Raw genomic sequence first — 16,615 nt, 5'->3', positions numbered from 1 at the left:
ATACTTCCAACCCTACCCAACAGCATGATAGACCAATGTATAGGCGTTTAACCTGGTTGGTAGGGCAGGATAATATTAGTAAAGACCTGGCCTACCTAGCAAGGTAGGTGTGGTATGAGTATTTGCCTAATATTGGGTTACACATATCAAGTTTAGAAATCTCGGAGGAGATATCTTAGGAATCACGGAATCAATCTCAAAGATTCCAATTCTGTTTAGGATCTTTGTAATTAAAGAATTCTTCATGATCACATCCCGATTGAAGGAGAAACCCTGATTCAAAGGAAAGATTTATAAATTAAGGAAATAATAGAGGCTAAGAGATCTTTTGGGGTCGATTGAGAAAAGAAAGAGTTCTTATTATTATTCTTCTACAACTTTAACTTGAGCGTTGAAGAATTATTGGCAGGTACCAAACTAGTGCTAATAGGAGGGACGAGAGAGCAACTTCGAATCATTAGGACAGAGTCTATAAAGACATCACCAGATACTTCCTCTATACTTATAATCTTTTATTTGCTCTGCAAATAAATTAAAATCTAACTTGATAGTCGGAGGTTCCTTGGTCGGCACCCCACCCGTACTATGATCGGAAACTAAAAAGCTTCATTGGAGAAGACGATTAGAATTTGAAAGATTCATAGAAGAAGATGACTAGAGTTGCTCATTTATTATAATACACATATCTAGGAGAAGTTAATCAATCATTGAAACACTCATCTTAAGAAAGGTTTGATCATCTATTGTAACTGTCGACAATAAATTTCAAACGGATCTACCTCGAGATCCGTGAAATAAGATCGCAAATGATTTTATTGATTTTTGATGAAAAGTAGATACAGATCTCAATGTTTCCTCTGATTAACAGTCAAGTACAAAGAATAATGACTATGTATGTAGCTTTTCTTCTCTCCGTGCTTCGCGCTTTATCGGCTGAGAAGGTTGCTTGGACGGTGGCTTTGCTTTATGCTTGATCTTCTGTAGAGGCTTCTGTAGCTTTTCTTCTCTCCGGGCTTCGCGCTTTATCGGCTGAGAAAGTTTTCTTGGCTTCTGGAGAAGAGCTTTATGCTTGATCTTCTCTTTAATCGGAGTCCGGATCTCTGAAGAACTTTTGCTTTGTCTCTGGAGGAGGGCTTGAGAGCTTCTTCTTCTCTAGAGGGAGAGCTTCTGTCTTCTGAGAGAAAGTGATCCAGATCCCCTCTCAATGAGAGAGGCTCTTGTATTTATAGACTTAAAGGTCATTTAGCTTTCCAATTATACCCCCAACTTAAAAAGGTTTAATTGATTTATTTAAAAGGTTAAATTTGTCCAAATCCAATTTTAAGGATTTAATGGATTATTATTGGGCCGAACTCATTTGTTTGGGTGTAAGGCCCAATGCTTAATGTGTGGATCACTTGAATTTACTTAGGTCATGGACTTTATCTGCGAAAGCCCAAAACCCAGGCTTGTAAGAGGCACGTTCCTATTTAATGGACTTAATTTGAATTTGAGGCCTATTATAAAATTAGGGATAAAATTTGTAAAGGCCTCCTCAAAATTTTGATGCCTACAGTAACATGTACTTTGAAGAATGAAAAATCCAAAAAATTCCTCACATACTTTGTACTAGGCTATGGACACGTTTTCTTTTTCTTTTTTTTCTTATCCCTTCAATTGGTTATAGTACATTTTTTTATGGTGAAATTTAGTTTATGTTTTGTGATATTTAATTTATATAGGTGGATATTGGTTTATGATTGTCTGACTCGATTTTTAATAATAGTATTTTATTTTTAGTGGTAGAAATGGAATCTCTTTTTTTTTTCTTAGAATTTTATAAAATGGGTTACACTAGTTAAGTTACCTATTTAATAATTGTGTTAGGCTCGAGTTTTAGGTTTTTGACATAATTATTAAATGGGTTAAATTTGGATTGGGTAAATTTTCACAATATCCTTACCTCAACACAACGTGACTTGATCGATCCATTGCCAATCCTAAATTTAACACTTCCTTTGCACTTCCATCGTGTTGGCCATAATAAAAAAAATTTCAAAGTACGAGAAACTTATCAAACACATAAATAACTTTAAAATAATAGATTCCTAACAAAATCAAATATTCAAAATCATAAATAATGACTTAAAATGAAAAAAGAAATAGTAAATTTCAAATTCATACTAAAATGACGAAATTTGATATGCTCATCAGAATCAAGATTGCAAGCATCCTTAATACCATTTTAACAGTATATGATAATACCAAATTTGATAATCACTAGCAAAGTTAAAGGTAAGTGGGAATATACTATTATTTTCTACTTGGGAAGTGAGCTCTTTTGATCTAGGCCATTCAAGATTTATTTTTGTCGTGCTTCTTTTGAAAAAGTTGACGTTCAAATTGTTTGATGGCTTTTTTCGAATGGATATTTTTATAATTTCATTGGTATCATATAAAACTTTATGTTTTCTTTAAGATTATACATTTCTCTTTACTCGATAAAAGAATGTAATCTATAATAGAAACATTTCTCTTCACAGTGGATTAGTACGAATCCATGTACATATCTCAACCTTAAGGAAAACACGAAAATCTCTGTGTTTATTTTAATGTGATTTCATCTTGTTTTCTTGATCTTTAATTGATTTCTCTAAAAAGATTACAATCGCTTTCTTAGTCATCCAATTTCGGGCAAGCTGTATTGCAATATATTTTGACAAAAAAGAAAAGAAAAAGATGAACTGCTCCAGCTTTTAATAGCAGCCGCACACACAATAAGTGCTTGTCTTTTCCTCGCATGTTATAGTGTACGGCTACATCATTCGATACTGTCGTATAATTCTCCAATCTCCTTTTTATCTCCTACTAATTCTCCGTACCGTACAATCAGTATCTATTATGAGTCCTACCAACCTTAAAACTTGAAAATATTTTCCACCAACTCCAACTGTCCTTTAAAACTTCAAAAGATTTTAGCCATGTAACGAAATTTCAACCGTCTTTTATTTTGAAGAAAACCTTTTATATTTTGAAAATAACTTGAAATATTTTTCAACAATTCCATGGCCATCGAACGAGATTCCAATCATCTTTTATTTTAATGGAAATCCCTTTAAATCACTATTCATTATTTTATATTTGAAGAGAAGAGAGAATATTTGAAGTTCCATCTTTATCACTAGTCACCTTTTCCAATAAATCTTAGTGTATCCCATTTTTTGATAAAAGTAATGATTTAGATCACTCTCACAGGACATACTCAAAATATTCTCCTATTGTGGTATGTGCTTGATTCATAAAACTTTTTTGCCTTGAGATACACAACTACACATATGTATGGGATGTACAGATGTGTATCTCAAGATAATAAAAAAAAAATCTATGGTTCTAGTACATGCCACGTCAAAAGATTATTTTTAATATGCCACATGGGATAGTCAAATTATCACGACTCTTTGTATAAATATCAATTTTAACCTCCTCTTTTCATTTAACATGATTTAAATGTCACTTTTGTCCCTTACAAATTTTAAGATCTTTTCATTTAATATTTTAAAAATCAATTAATCGATCTAGCTCGATGAAAATTTGTCAAAAATTATGTTTGATGGTGAACCACCAATTTTGCAAGATTTTCTTGCCTATAAAAATAAATTAGAGTAATTAAAATAAATATCTTATTAAATAACTACTAAATTTGTTTGAACAATTGTTATAATGTTTTGTAATGTTGAGATTATAATTTGAGACACACCTTTTTAATGTTTAATAGCAAATGGAGTCGCTCTAAAGAGTAAGAGGACAAAATGGCGGTGAAGAGAATAGTGGTGGTAAGAAATTTTTATTTATTTTTATACATAAAAATTTATTAAAAGAGAAACTAGTAAGGTCAAGAAGTCTAGCTAGAGAGCAAACAAGCATATATAATAGGGTAGCATTATAGGCACGTTAATTCTTACTAAGGGTGCCTAACACAATACCAATTATTTTTGTCTTATATGGGTAAAAGTTTTAGAATGGATTGATTTTTGGTTAGTATGGCCTCTATGGTGAGGATATCATCCTCACAATAAATCAGTCCATTTCGAAACTTCTAACCGATCAAAACAAGTTAAAGAATAGTTAATCATCCATTTTATTTTGTAAATCACTTGTGATGGGATTAGAAGTTTCAAAATGGGTTGATTTTTTTTTTTTTTTGATAATGATCTGCCTCACCATAAAGACCTTTCTCACAAAAAATCAGCTCGTTTCAAAAAAATTTAACCCATGTAAGACAAAATACATGGATACGATATAGGGCATGCTCGATAATAATTGGGGTGCCTTTGCAATATAGGGACAATGACTTGAAAGACCCATTTTTTGAAAACATGTACCAAAAAGTCCTTTCTTAAAAAATATGGACTCTTTAGTACACATTTTATCAAATATTAGTCTAAAAAAGATTTTTATAACAAAAATACCGTAATTAACCTTTCAACTAATTTTGAGATTTAAAAAAATTTATTTATTTGAAAATATTGGAAGTAATCCTATATTTTAAAATTAATGACATGCCCCTTGACTATGTCATATTTTATATAACATTGAAAAAAATATATCGAAATAAAAATTCGTGTTTTATCTTCGTAAAATCAATTATTTTTAACTCACATTGATGATGATGGAGATGAGCATGGTTATCATCATCATCAAACTAATTTGATCTATTATATTATATTTATTAAAAAATATAAATAATTTTAAATAATTAAAACATTATTTTAAAACTTGACTTGATTATTCGTTGAATTGATTCAGCTAAAAGTTAGCAAATCTACTTAAATAAGTAAAAAATAAAATTATATTAAATTTATAAATAGATTTTAATAAATAAAAATATTTATTTTTTATTTTAAAATTAATTGGTCAAGTTTTTATGTGACTCACATTTTTAAATTAAACTGCTTTGTACAATTGTTAAAAGGGTATTTCAAGTATTTTTCTTAAAAGAATCTTCAAAAGACCTTTAATAAGTGAATATTTTTTGAATTAGAACTTAATAGGTACATATTCTCAATAAAGAATCTCTCATAGTCATTGTCCTTACAATATAAGATTCACAAAAAGACATAATATATAAAGTCTTTTGGCAAGGGATTGACTTTCAATTGGACATAAAGCCTTCAAAGAAGAGGCTTACTTATTTCATAAGAAAAAACATAAAATCCAAAATGAAAATGATAAATTATTGAAGTGAATGTAATAATAAACTTTCGACGATATGATAATTCTTTTCTTTCCAAATATTCTAATCTGAGATGATAAATTTTCAACTTGCCTTGACTGAGTTGATGAATCGATTCAATCAATTTTTGAGTTTATACGGTTAGGGTGAGAGAGAAAGAGAGGAAGAGATCGACTTGAGTAGAAATCAATATGAGAGAAAGAGAAATGAAGATCAAGTTGTGAAGAGATATAGTCGGTTTTTTCTTAATTAAAAAGTATAACTTAGTTTTACAAACACCACGGAGGTGTCTTTAGAGATGTTTTTTAATTGACCGTTGCCCAATGGAAAATGTCGGCTATAAAAAGTGCCGTCCTAAACGTTGTTAATATTGTCAATTGACCACCAAAAATCACAAAATAAAACACGACATACATTGGGGCCCAAAAAATAAAGATGTGCCAAAACAGTAAATAATAGAATTTACCGACAATTATGCTTAAAAAAATACCAATGATATTTTCTTATCACCTTCAGTTAACACCAAATGCCGCTATATATGTTCAATTGTATCGACACTTTTTGCAGGAATGAAACACTTGAAATCACAGATGGATCTTATAAATACCCATCACTCATCACATACTTGCCAAGATGAATAGACAATTGTATTTGAATGGAAAAAAAATTAAAATGCAACTCTTCATTTGATAGTAACAAATAATTCGTCAAGCAAATCAAACTGTTCTGGAAAAAAAAAAAAAAAAAAACCTTAATTTTTTTAGATATAGAGTCTTTATTTTATAGCTGAGATATAAGAGAAGACTAATGATAAACTGACTCGCTAAATTGATGCAGTTGACGTGGCATTTGCACAAAATCATAAATCGAGAAGACTAATGATAAACTGACTCGCTAAATTGATGCAGTTGACGTGGCATTTGCACAAAATCATAAATCTTTTTTCCTTGTGTATCTTGAAGAAAAAGATCTATGATTCTGTGCATTGCCATGTCAACCGCATCATTTTATAGTGACTCGTAGGAGAGAACTATGCCTATTAAATAAATTAATATTTAATAACTAGATTACTTAATCTGATCATAGATTATAGCCCCAAAATTGATTGGTACCTATTGATACCCTTAGTTGGGATTTATTGACAAGATTAGACATCTAAATAATTCAGTAACAAAATCTAAATAATTAAGAGCAACAAACAAAATAGAGAAGTGAATTTGTGATCATGCAAGCAGATCTCTATTAAATAAATAGTCATGCTGGATTGATCTCATATCGTTTTGACATGAAAGTGGATAAGATCCGATACTTTTTCATTTGTATCTCAAGGAAAAGTATTTATGGTTCCCATGCACTTTCACGTCACAGCGTGTGATGTGAGATCAAATCTTGAGGTCACTTCAGTATTATCTTAAATAAATAAAGTCAGCCCATTACAACGATGCCACGAGGAGCAGAATCAATAATACATGTTCCCACGTCTTTACTTGTTCTGCATGTGAACCAAATATATATATTTTTTAAAACGTGGCCCAGTGCTTTAAAAAAAAAAAAATTATTCTACGAAGCTTACTGGGCTTAGATCATTGAGCCAAAAAGATAAGGGAGCCACGTCCTTCGGTGCTGTCTTCTGAAATAAACATGTATCACATTGCACTTTGGGGCACAAGGAAGGACGTGTACACGTGAAACCTTGTCAGGTAAACAATGGAAGAAAAAGTCGATTTTAAGTTCTGAACACAAGAGAACTTTATTGCACGGCATCATTCAACTTTATATGTTTAGAAAATTATGAAATACTTTGTTTTCTCTTACTAAAATTGCCCCCTTTTTTTTTTTTTTTTTAGAACTTTAAACTAAATGCTTTCTCACATAAAATATAGCAACACATCCTCTTCATTTTTAAGATATAGGGTGTGTTTGGAAAACGAAGATTGGAAGTGAGAGTTGAACTTTCAATAGTTTGACTATTGAAAGTTCAACTTGAGAGTTCAAAAGAACTTCGGTGTTTGGTTATTGAAAATTCAACCACAATAAATAGTCCATTGTGCGAATTTTTAAGTATATCTTAAGGTGAAAGTTGAAAAATTCAATTTTTAAGTAATTGGGGAATTGGCAGGTTGGTGACTTGCATTACTTGAGTCTTCCAAACACTCATAATTCAACAACTTGTGCGAATTGGACTCTCAAATTGTGAGCACACACTTTTCAAACATACCTTTAATCTTTTATAATGACAATCCTTAGTTATGGAATCGTAAATTCGAAACCAACTCTACCAAAATCTCAAATTTTCATTTTTTTTGCTCATGCACCAAAGGAAAATGCTAGCCTCAACCCGTAGGTCTGCACTCCATCAACATGGTCATTGGGATTCTAGAAAAATCTATCTCTAGGAACAAGAATAATCGTACTATTCCTTATCAAATAGTCTCAAGAAATTGCTTATTCACCAATTATTTTTTTAAACAATCTAATCTAACAATCAATTTTGCAATCTTGTTTTTTTTATATATTTATAGAAATGATTAGAAGACGATAGCACTCCATTCCAAACAAGTCCCTATTAAATTGATATATTCAAAGTGAGTGCTGATAATTTGATGTACTTTTGGCGCATACACCCGACAAATATTTATTTTTTGTAGATTTCAAATCTTAAAAAAGATTGTTGGGCCCACATTGATTATCACATTGACAATCCAACAACACAGCCATCAAGATTTTATGAAAATATTCATATTCAAAACGAAAAAAAAAAAAAAATTTATTTTTCGAGCTTAATTCAAGGTGTTTAAAATGGATGGCTGCCAAGCAATCTAATTTAAAAATAAATTTAATGGTAAAAAATATCTATTTTTTATTTATTTTAAAGTTCAAATAATTTTATCTTCTGCAACCCATGATTTTTAAACTCGTCTGAGACTGAGACATATCGTTCGAATTAACTCGATATCGAAGTTGAACAAGACCAACTCACAAATTTTTTATTATTATTGAGATTTATGATTCACGTTCAATTTTTTTATTTGACACACGATACGCCTCAAACATATCCAAAACTTCATCCAAGACGATTCAATATCGAACCTGGACAAGACTAGACGAAATATTAAATTTAAAAATCATGCTATACCCTCATTTTATTGGATCATGATTTTAATGTCAAATCGTAAAATATCTTTGTTTCACTATTGATTGGAGAGAGATTTTTTTTTTTTTTTTTAAATTTAAATATATATAAATTATGTGTTACCACATCACATCAGGGTGCGTCAGCGCGTGCGCCAAAAATACGTCAAATAATCAGTCAATCAGATGATAAAGTCAAGCCGAAGATTACACATGTAACATGACATATTGACATTGTTCCTTGTTGCAAGACAACTAGCGGGATATGGGGGTACGTTGACTATGGTCAAAACAATATTTTCCGTCAAAAATTCAACTGTGACAGCTAGCCACCTTATCTTACCACCGCGTCGTAAATAATATAACCGTAATTTAGACATACCCCTCCAAGTTTAGTAAGTATTTGAGATAAACAGTTTTTTTTTTTTTTTTATTTGTCTTGTCAAATAGGTTAGTGAAAATCATTTTTTTTCCTCAAATGCCCTTGTCTCAATTCTCTAACCAATTTTTTTTTCCTCAATATCATTCATTTTAATATTTTGGATAAATAATTTTTTTTTTTATAATAGTGGATAAGATATTTTACTTTCATATTTAATCCTAATATTTTGTATGTGTTTGAAAAGGAAGAGGTCGTAGGGAGAGTTGAACTCGTGATGCTTTGACTTCCTAAAGTTAAATTTATGAAAGTTAATTTTAATTTTGGTGTTTGATTGCATAAAAATATACGAAAATAATAATAATAATAATAATAAATAAATAAAAATTATAGGAAAAAACAAAACCTAAACTATAAGAAATTTTAAATAATCAAGATAAATCTTTTTTTCAAAACATAAAAAAAAAATTATTGAATAGAGAAAAATAAATGTATGTTTTGAGCCAAATTAAATTAAAATCTAATGTTTTTCGAATGTATCTTTTTTTTTTTTTTTTCTATTTTTTTTTCCAATCCAATCCAAGGTGCATAGGAAGAATTTCAAAAAATTCAAATTGAAATCAAAACGAAACCTCAATAAAACTTCATCAAAAACACATTGTTGAGGTTGAGATCCTTGACACATAGTACTAAAAACTTGTCAATCTTTTATTGATTTTGCACATATAAAAGAAGAAAAATTCATGAATTAAAATTTTTGAGATTTGAATCATTAGAATTGCATAAACGCAATTTATACAATAAATGAAGGGGAAAGGCAAAAAAAAAAAAATTAGTTTTTAAAAATTCTAATTAAAAAGGTTAAGTTGAAAATGATGGATTGAAAATAAGGTTTTATATATTAAAATTAATTACTATAGAAGTTCAAGGGAAAAATAAAAAAGGATTTCTTAAAAAGATATAAATGAAATAATTTTCTATAAAAAATTAAGCCATGTTGAGAACTATGGATTAAAGTAGAACTTGAAATTACTAGTTTTGAGAAGAAAAATTTATTTTTGGCAAAACATTGAAGATGATGGCATTTGAGTCATTTTCTATTGGTCTTTTGTAGAATACTTTGGTCAAGGGATGTCTAACCAAATGATAGTTGAGGGTATCTCTAAACACGTGTGAAACAAACATATGAAGATATTCCTCAGCATATTCCTTTAGTTCCTTTCTTTATCTTTCGCGAAATCTCTCACTTTATAAAATAAATAAATAAATAAATAAATGCAACAGATGAAGAAAGAAAGAAAGGAACCTTCGTCCACTCTCTACCTTTCCCCCAATCTCCATTATAAGGAAACACGAACCTCACTAACGGGTGGAGACGGCGTTATTAACGTTTCCAATTGATCCCCACACGTGACGTTATCCTTAACGGAATGTTCTTTCTTTGACAACTAAACTTGTAATTCTAGAGAGGAGAATTGAGAAATATATAAAAAAAAGCATAGAATATCCAAAAGGATAATCCTTAGGAACTCGAATATTCCACCGTCAAGATTCCGTTTCCATTCCGTCCTCTCATTTTCCTCCCTCTAGTCTCTCCCCCCATTTTAAATACTCCTCAAACTCTCTTCTTCTTTAAACAAACCAACAAATCCCCATTGTGTCCCTCTTCTCTCAAATTTTCTTTTCTTCTCTTAATGGCTCTCAAAGCTGTTCATATCTCCGACGTTCCTCATCTCGATCAAGTTCCAGAAAATGCCACGTCAGCGTTATACTCTGGTCTTTTTTCCAAAGGTGAGTTTTTGAATCAGAGCCGTTTATTTTCTATCAACTAATTTGGACCGTCGTTTTCTTTCCTTTTTTTTTCTCTAATTTGTTTTTCTTCTTCTTCTTCTTCTATATTTTAGGTATCGATGCAGTTCGAGCTTCGTTCAAATCGCCGAAATTTCTTGTGATCGGGCACAGAGGAAGCGGAATGAACATGTTATGGTCGTCAGATCGAAGAATGAAGGCGATCAAAGAGAACACGATTTTATCCTTCAATTCTGCCGGAAAATCGTCCGTCGATTACGTTGAGTTCGACGTTCAGGTGAGATTTTTGTCATTTTTCCGACCATCTCTGTAAATTTCATTTTTGAATTATAAATCGTTTTCTGGCTTTGTTTCCTGTGTGGAACGTACCTTGATTCAATTGGTTGGCCACGTGGTTTGTGTGAGAGGGTGCATTGTACGCCCGCCGCGTAGAGTCTACCGTTTTATCTAAAATAAACATAGCATCCATTATTTTTTAACGGTTGAGTGAATGACACGTGGCAAAGATATTAAAAAAAAAAATTGCTCTAAATTTAGTAGTTCAAGTCAATTGGGGAAATTTTCAAAAAGGTAGAAAAAAATTGCGAAATTTCCATTTCAGTGCACTATTCATTTTAATTTCAATATTTTAAAATATTCTGCTTTATAAAACAATTTGTTTTTCATTTTTAATAAACAAAAATTCTACTTTAATGCTGATTTTTTAAATTTTAAACTAAAATGAATAGTGAGCCAGAAACTGAAATTTCACAAATTTTATTTTATGCTTTTGTAAACCAGACATGATATTGTAATACCATTTAAAAAAAAAAAAGGGGACATTAAGTGGAAAGTTGGATGAACTCCTGGAACATGGGTAACTTTTGTTAAGGTTTAGGTTTCTGTGGGGGCGGATTTAGGGTGGGGATAATACAAAAGATTTTAGCGTGGATAAAAAAAACTGTCACTATTGCCCCCCAACCCCCACAAAAGAAAAAAATTCCTTTTTTAATTGACCCCACAACTTTTTGTTTTTTCAGTTTTAGTTATCCCCACGAAATTTTTTCTACTCTTGGTTGCCTCGTATGGGCAAAATCTTGGCTACCCCCTGCACATTGTTTATTTTAATTCCAAAGTCAGGCATAGTGAGATAGGGGCAGATAAAGAGTGGGGGCTGTGAGGGCTTTTGCCTCACAAGAGTTTTCAAATTTTATGGATTAATGTGCTATTGAAACATATTTTGGTGGTGGATAAAGAAATCTGCTATTATTGCCCCCAACAAAATTTTTTTTCCACTCTTAGTTGCCCTCTCCCACAACTAGTTTTTTCACTCTTAATTGTCCCCCACAAATTTTTTTCTACTCTTGATTGCCCCCTCATGAGCAAAATCCTAGCTCCGCCTCTCTTGCGAGATGTATATAAATTATTAAAAAGTGCTGATAATATAAAAACATGATGCAATGAGATCACTAGTATTACGATCTCACTATTTTAAACAAGTGACAAATCTCACTAAAAACATGTTTTGGGAATTATAGAGATATTTACGAAAACATGATGACTTTCGAGGAATTTATGATCCGGACTCACTGTTCATTTTAATTACCTAGATGTAAACGGTAACAAATTTGGAGGTTTTAAAGTGACTATTTCACGGGTTTAAAGTTGCTATCTCTCTAAAAATAAAAATATCGAAACCTGCGAGTTAGTCACTTTAAACCTGCAAAATAGTTACTTTAAAACCCTCAAATTCGTTACTGTTCACGTATTGGTAATTAAAATGAACATTGAGGTGGAATCATAAATTTGTCAAACTCAGCTCACGAAATTGTAATTAACTATTTTACGTGTTTGACACACAAATGATAATTTATCTCTTTTTTTTAAGGGAAAATTATCAGAAAAAGGGTTAAATATTTCATTAATTGTATAAAAAAAAATTAATCTTTTAAAATTTATTGAAAACGAATTAAAGCGGTGGACTGTCTAGCATTTTAGTAACTGGCTGGACATCCAGCATTTTATATTGTATTTTGCACTAAAACACTTGAAATGTCTCTATGCTATAAATGCCATAGTGGGTATTTTTGTCATTCAAATTCATAAAATAACATAACTCGTTGGACTGTCCAGTGATTTAAGTTGTATTTGGTAATTTTAAAAATTGTTATCGTTATTGTCATTAACTTAGACTCTGTCTTTGACCCATTTTAGCCAATATATATTTTAAAAATGAGTTGTGATGAATGTACCGGGTTGACATGACAAGGGCACTGAGCCATATATCTTTTTCTTCGGAATACATAAGAAAAAGATGTGTGATTTTGTGCCTCTGTCATGTCAGCTATGTACCCAAACCCGTGCATTCATCACTTTTCTTTAAAACTTTAGAAGTTTTATAGGACACGAATTATATGCAAAATTGTCAAGAAGGGTAAATAATATTTACCCATTCAAAATAATTTAGTTTTTATTTTCCAAGTTTTCTATCTAGTGTACTGATTTGTTTATTGTTGTGGGTTTGGGTTTTTATTAAAAAAAAAAAAGAAATAATAGGGAGAGCGAAGAACCTTAGAAGAGACTGTAAACAAAAAAAATTTAATTTTTGTAGGTGACCAAAGATGACTGCCCTGTCATTTTCCACGATAACTTCATTCTTACTGAAGAAAATGTGAGTCTCTCTCTCTCTCTCATTCAATTTTTGCTATTTGATATTTAGAAATATAATTTTTTTTTTCATATTTCTCATAAACCATTTATTTGGATTTTGATTTTTCAGGGTACCATCTCTGAGAAGAGAGTTACAGAGCTTACTTCAGCTGAATTTCTTTCTTATGGACCTCAGAGAGAGCTTAAAAATGTATGTTTGCTTAATTTTTGAAAAACTTTTATCTATCTTTGTAAAATATCCTCTAACTTTTCTCCTATGATTTCTCATCAAATTGATTCTTTTATTCATGAATTCAGCTCGGGAAATCTTTATTTAGAAAAGCCAAGGATGGTAGAATTTTTAATTGGATTGTTGAAGATGAAGACTCCCACTGCACATTGCAAGAGGCATTGGAGAAGGTCAATTCTTCTTTAGGCTTCAACATTGAATTGAAGTTCGATGATGACATTAACTATGAGGAGGAAGAGCTGACCCATGTTCTTCAAATTATCTTAAAGGTATGTCTGATTATTTCAATTTGAATTGGTGGATTAGTCCAGTGTCGAGTTTAGTCCACATCGAACGCTCATTGCCTTGTCTCTCTCTTGTAAGTTCCTGGGCCTCTCCACTCATTGCCAATTAGTTTTGAGTTGGACCCCCAAACTTATCATGGTGTTAAAGCGGGCCTTTCTTTCCTCCACGTACCAGTTCATATCTCCACGTGCTTTTGGCCCAGTCTGGCTCAATTTATATGGGTTTGTACTAATTGTACTCAATTTATATGGGCAGGTGGTCTTTGAGCATGCCAAAGAGAGACCGATCATCTTCTCATCTTTCCAACCAAGCGCAGCAGAGCTGATCAGGAAATTGCAGAAAACTTATCCTGTAAGAGATTTTTGTATTTCTAATTATACTCTCTTTTTATGATTTATGATTTTGAACTCTTAATCAAATCGGATTTCAATTTTATATGACATTACCCTTTAATTAAAGATAATTTCTTTTGTTCAAATACTTAAGTTTACTAATGTGGTTGCTTAATCAGGTGTTCTTTCTCACAAATGGGGGATTGGAAATTTACTCAGACATTAGAAGGAATTCTTTGGATGAAGCCATAAAACTATGCTTGGAAAATGGCTTGCAAGGGATTGTATCTGAAGTGAAAGCCATTTTCAGAAATCCAGGAGCAATAACCAAGATCAAAGAATCTAATCTCTCTCTCATGACATATGGCCAGTTGAAGTAAGCCTTCTGATTTTCATTTGGAGGATCTATTAGATAGTTTTTATTGTGTTTTTTAAAAATGGGTATGAACTCCCCAAAAATTAATAATGGGTGATATGTTCTTCAAATAATTTTAAAAATGGTGTATATCCATTGTCATAATATTATATTTATGAAAATGGGTATGCCCATTTTGGATAAAATTACGTTAATCGAAATGGGCCCGTCTTTAATTTGAATCGAGGGTATATATATGTTTGGTATACCCATTTTTGTAAAAAGAAGTTATTTATGAAAATGGGTAAATGCTCCATTTCGTAATTATTTAAATAACGTAATGGTTCTGTCATTGTAAAAAAAAAAAAAAAATTTGATGCTTGTTTTTGTAATTCTCTCTAGTTTTTATATGTAGTTGTGTATCTAGTTATTATATATTGTGTTGGGGAGTAACTGATGATGGGTGTGTTTCAGTAATGTGCCGGAAGCCGTTTACATGCAACATTTAATGGGTGTTGATGGTGTGATCGTCGATCTTGTTCGAGAGATCACACAGTCAGTTTCTGATTTTATCAAGCCAGTCAAGGAGGATGAAGAAGAAGGGGAAAGGCAAATGGTGATGATGACAAGGCCCAAGTTCTCAGAACATGAACTATCCTTTTTACTTAAGCTTATACCTGAATTGATACAACATTGACGCAACAACATAACAAAGAATTCATGAAACATGAAAGAGGGCCGTATTTTCTTTTTTCTCTTTTTTATTAGATATTCAGAATAGAGAGTGGTCTACTCCATTGGCCATTATTGTATAGTATTAATTTGAAAGGAGTGTATTTGTGATACTCATTGCCTTATGGTGCATTTTGGATATTGGGAAATTTATACGGGAATTCACATTTGACACAATTTCTTAAAGAGTGGGGTAGGTGCGCTTACTAGTCAAACAATTATATATTGTTTCTTAATAATCCATTCAATTAGAGAGAACAAACAACCTTAGTTTGTTATTAGAAATGTAAAATTCATGACTTTTAGTCCAAATTGCATTAAAGAAAGCATACACATAAGGTCGTGCTGAGGCTGGCGATGGACATAATCTAATGAGGATAAAGAAGGTACACCTAAGTTGCTTATGAAAATTCGAAACTCATAAGCTTTGGATCCAACCATCATTATCTTGAGTTTATAAAAACTATGGTCTAGTTGAGATTAGAAATCGGGCATTTCCATGTTCTCTATTTTTTGCAACTGTAATCATGCCCTTACACTTTCTCAAATTCATTCCACTGGTTGTTTTGTAGAATTGATTTACTAATGGATAACCTTATCCCAATTTTTGGGGATAAAGCTTCAATGATGTTAATGATAAGACTAAAGATGATCTGACTCATAAATTTTCACTCGGTCTCTACACAGTCTACGTGGCAAGTGCACACAATCATATATATTTTCCTTTTGTATCCCGAAGAAGAAGATCTATGGTTCTGTGCACTTGTCACGTTGATCGAGTGAAAAATTTCAAGTCAGAATATCACGACTCTAATGATAAACGCCCATAATGCATTTATCATTTATGATGCACATGTGATGGTGCGTAATATATATATATAGAGGTATGGTTCATGGGACATATGTAAAAACAATGGTTTTTCAAAATATGAGTTAGAAGTTTCGGGTTGAGTTGATTTTTGTGAGGATTTACATATGGTTTTACTTATGTCCCATGAACCGCCCCCTATATATATATGTTGTATTGATTTTCTTAGTCTTTTTGATATCTTGTAAAGTTATTTGAGTAGGGTGGGTCCATGTTAGCAAATTATCCCTAATACCCTCACCTCACAAGGTGAAGTAGACCAAGTTCTGTAATATCCAAATTTCTTTTCTTAATGTCTTCAATGCGCTTTAAGGGATCAAAATTGGTTCCTCACAATCTTCAAGTGTGAATTGTTCCTAGTTGTTTTAAATCAGAGTAAAGGGTTCCTACGAAGGAAGGCGAAAACTCCGATGTTCAAGTCAGATTAACTTTCTCAGTCGTCCTTTAAGAAGATTTGAGGTGGCAAAGTCCTATCCTTTTTGTCTATCTACCGGAGATTTTATAATGCCTCTGCCTTGATTCTATTGGTAGAACAATAGTCCCCTGTTTTTTAAGGTTGAGTTAGGCCCATGGACATTAATATGGTATCAGAGCTGGATCAACGTTCTGCATGTGCGGAAGTATTTCTTAGTC

At 31.6% G+C, this 16,615-nt stretch overlaps 1 protein-coding gene across 1 annotated transcript; it reads left to right on the top strand.

The window, feature by feature from the left end:
• The first annotated feature begins 10,055 nt into the window (after positions 1–10,055).
• LOC147398419 (glycerophosphodiester phosphodiesterase GDPD2-like) lies at positions 10,056–15,291 on the top strand. The gene is made up of 8 exons (XM_086447607.1): positions 10,056–10,514; positions 10,628–10,809; positions 13,123–13,182; positions 13,291–13,371; positions 13,479–13,679; positions 13,951–14,046; positions 14,207–14,403; positions 14,857–15,291. Exons 1-8 carry the CDS (start codon positions 10,418–10,420, stop codon positions 15,077–15,079), a joined length of 1,137 nt encoding a protein of 378 aa, XP_086303733.1. The 5' UTR covers positions 10,056–10,417; the 3' UTR covers positions 15,080–15,291.
• The last annotated feature ends 1,324 nt before the right edge of the window (positions 15,292–16,615 follow it).

Source organism: Akebia trifoliata, chromosome 7, assembly GCF_017979445.1.
Source record: "Akebia trifoliata isolate Shusen 1 chromosome 7, ASM1797944v1, whole genome shotgun sequence".
In the NCBI taxonomy this organism is placed as follows: Eukaryota; Viridiplantae; Streptophyta; class Magnoliopsida; order Ranunculales; family Lardizabalaceae; genus Akebia; species Akebia trifoliata.
This window is presented reverse-complemented; position numbering and strand designations above follow the sequence as displayed.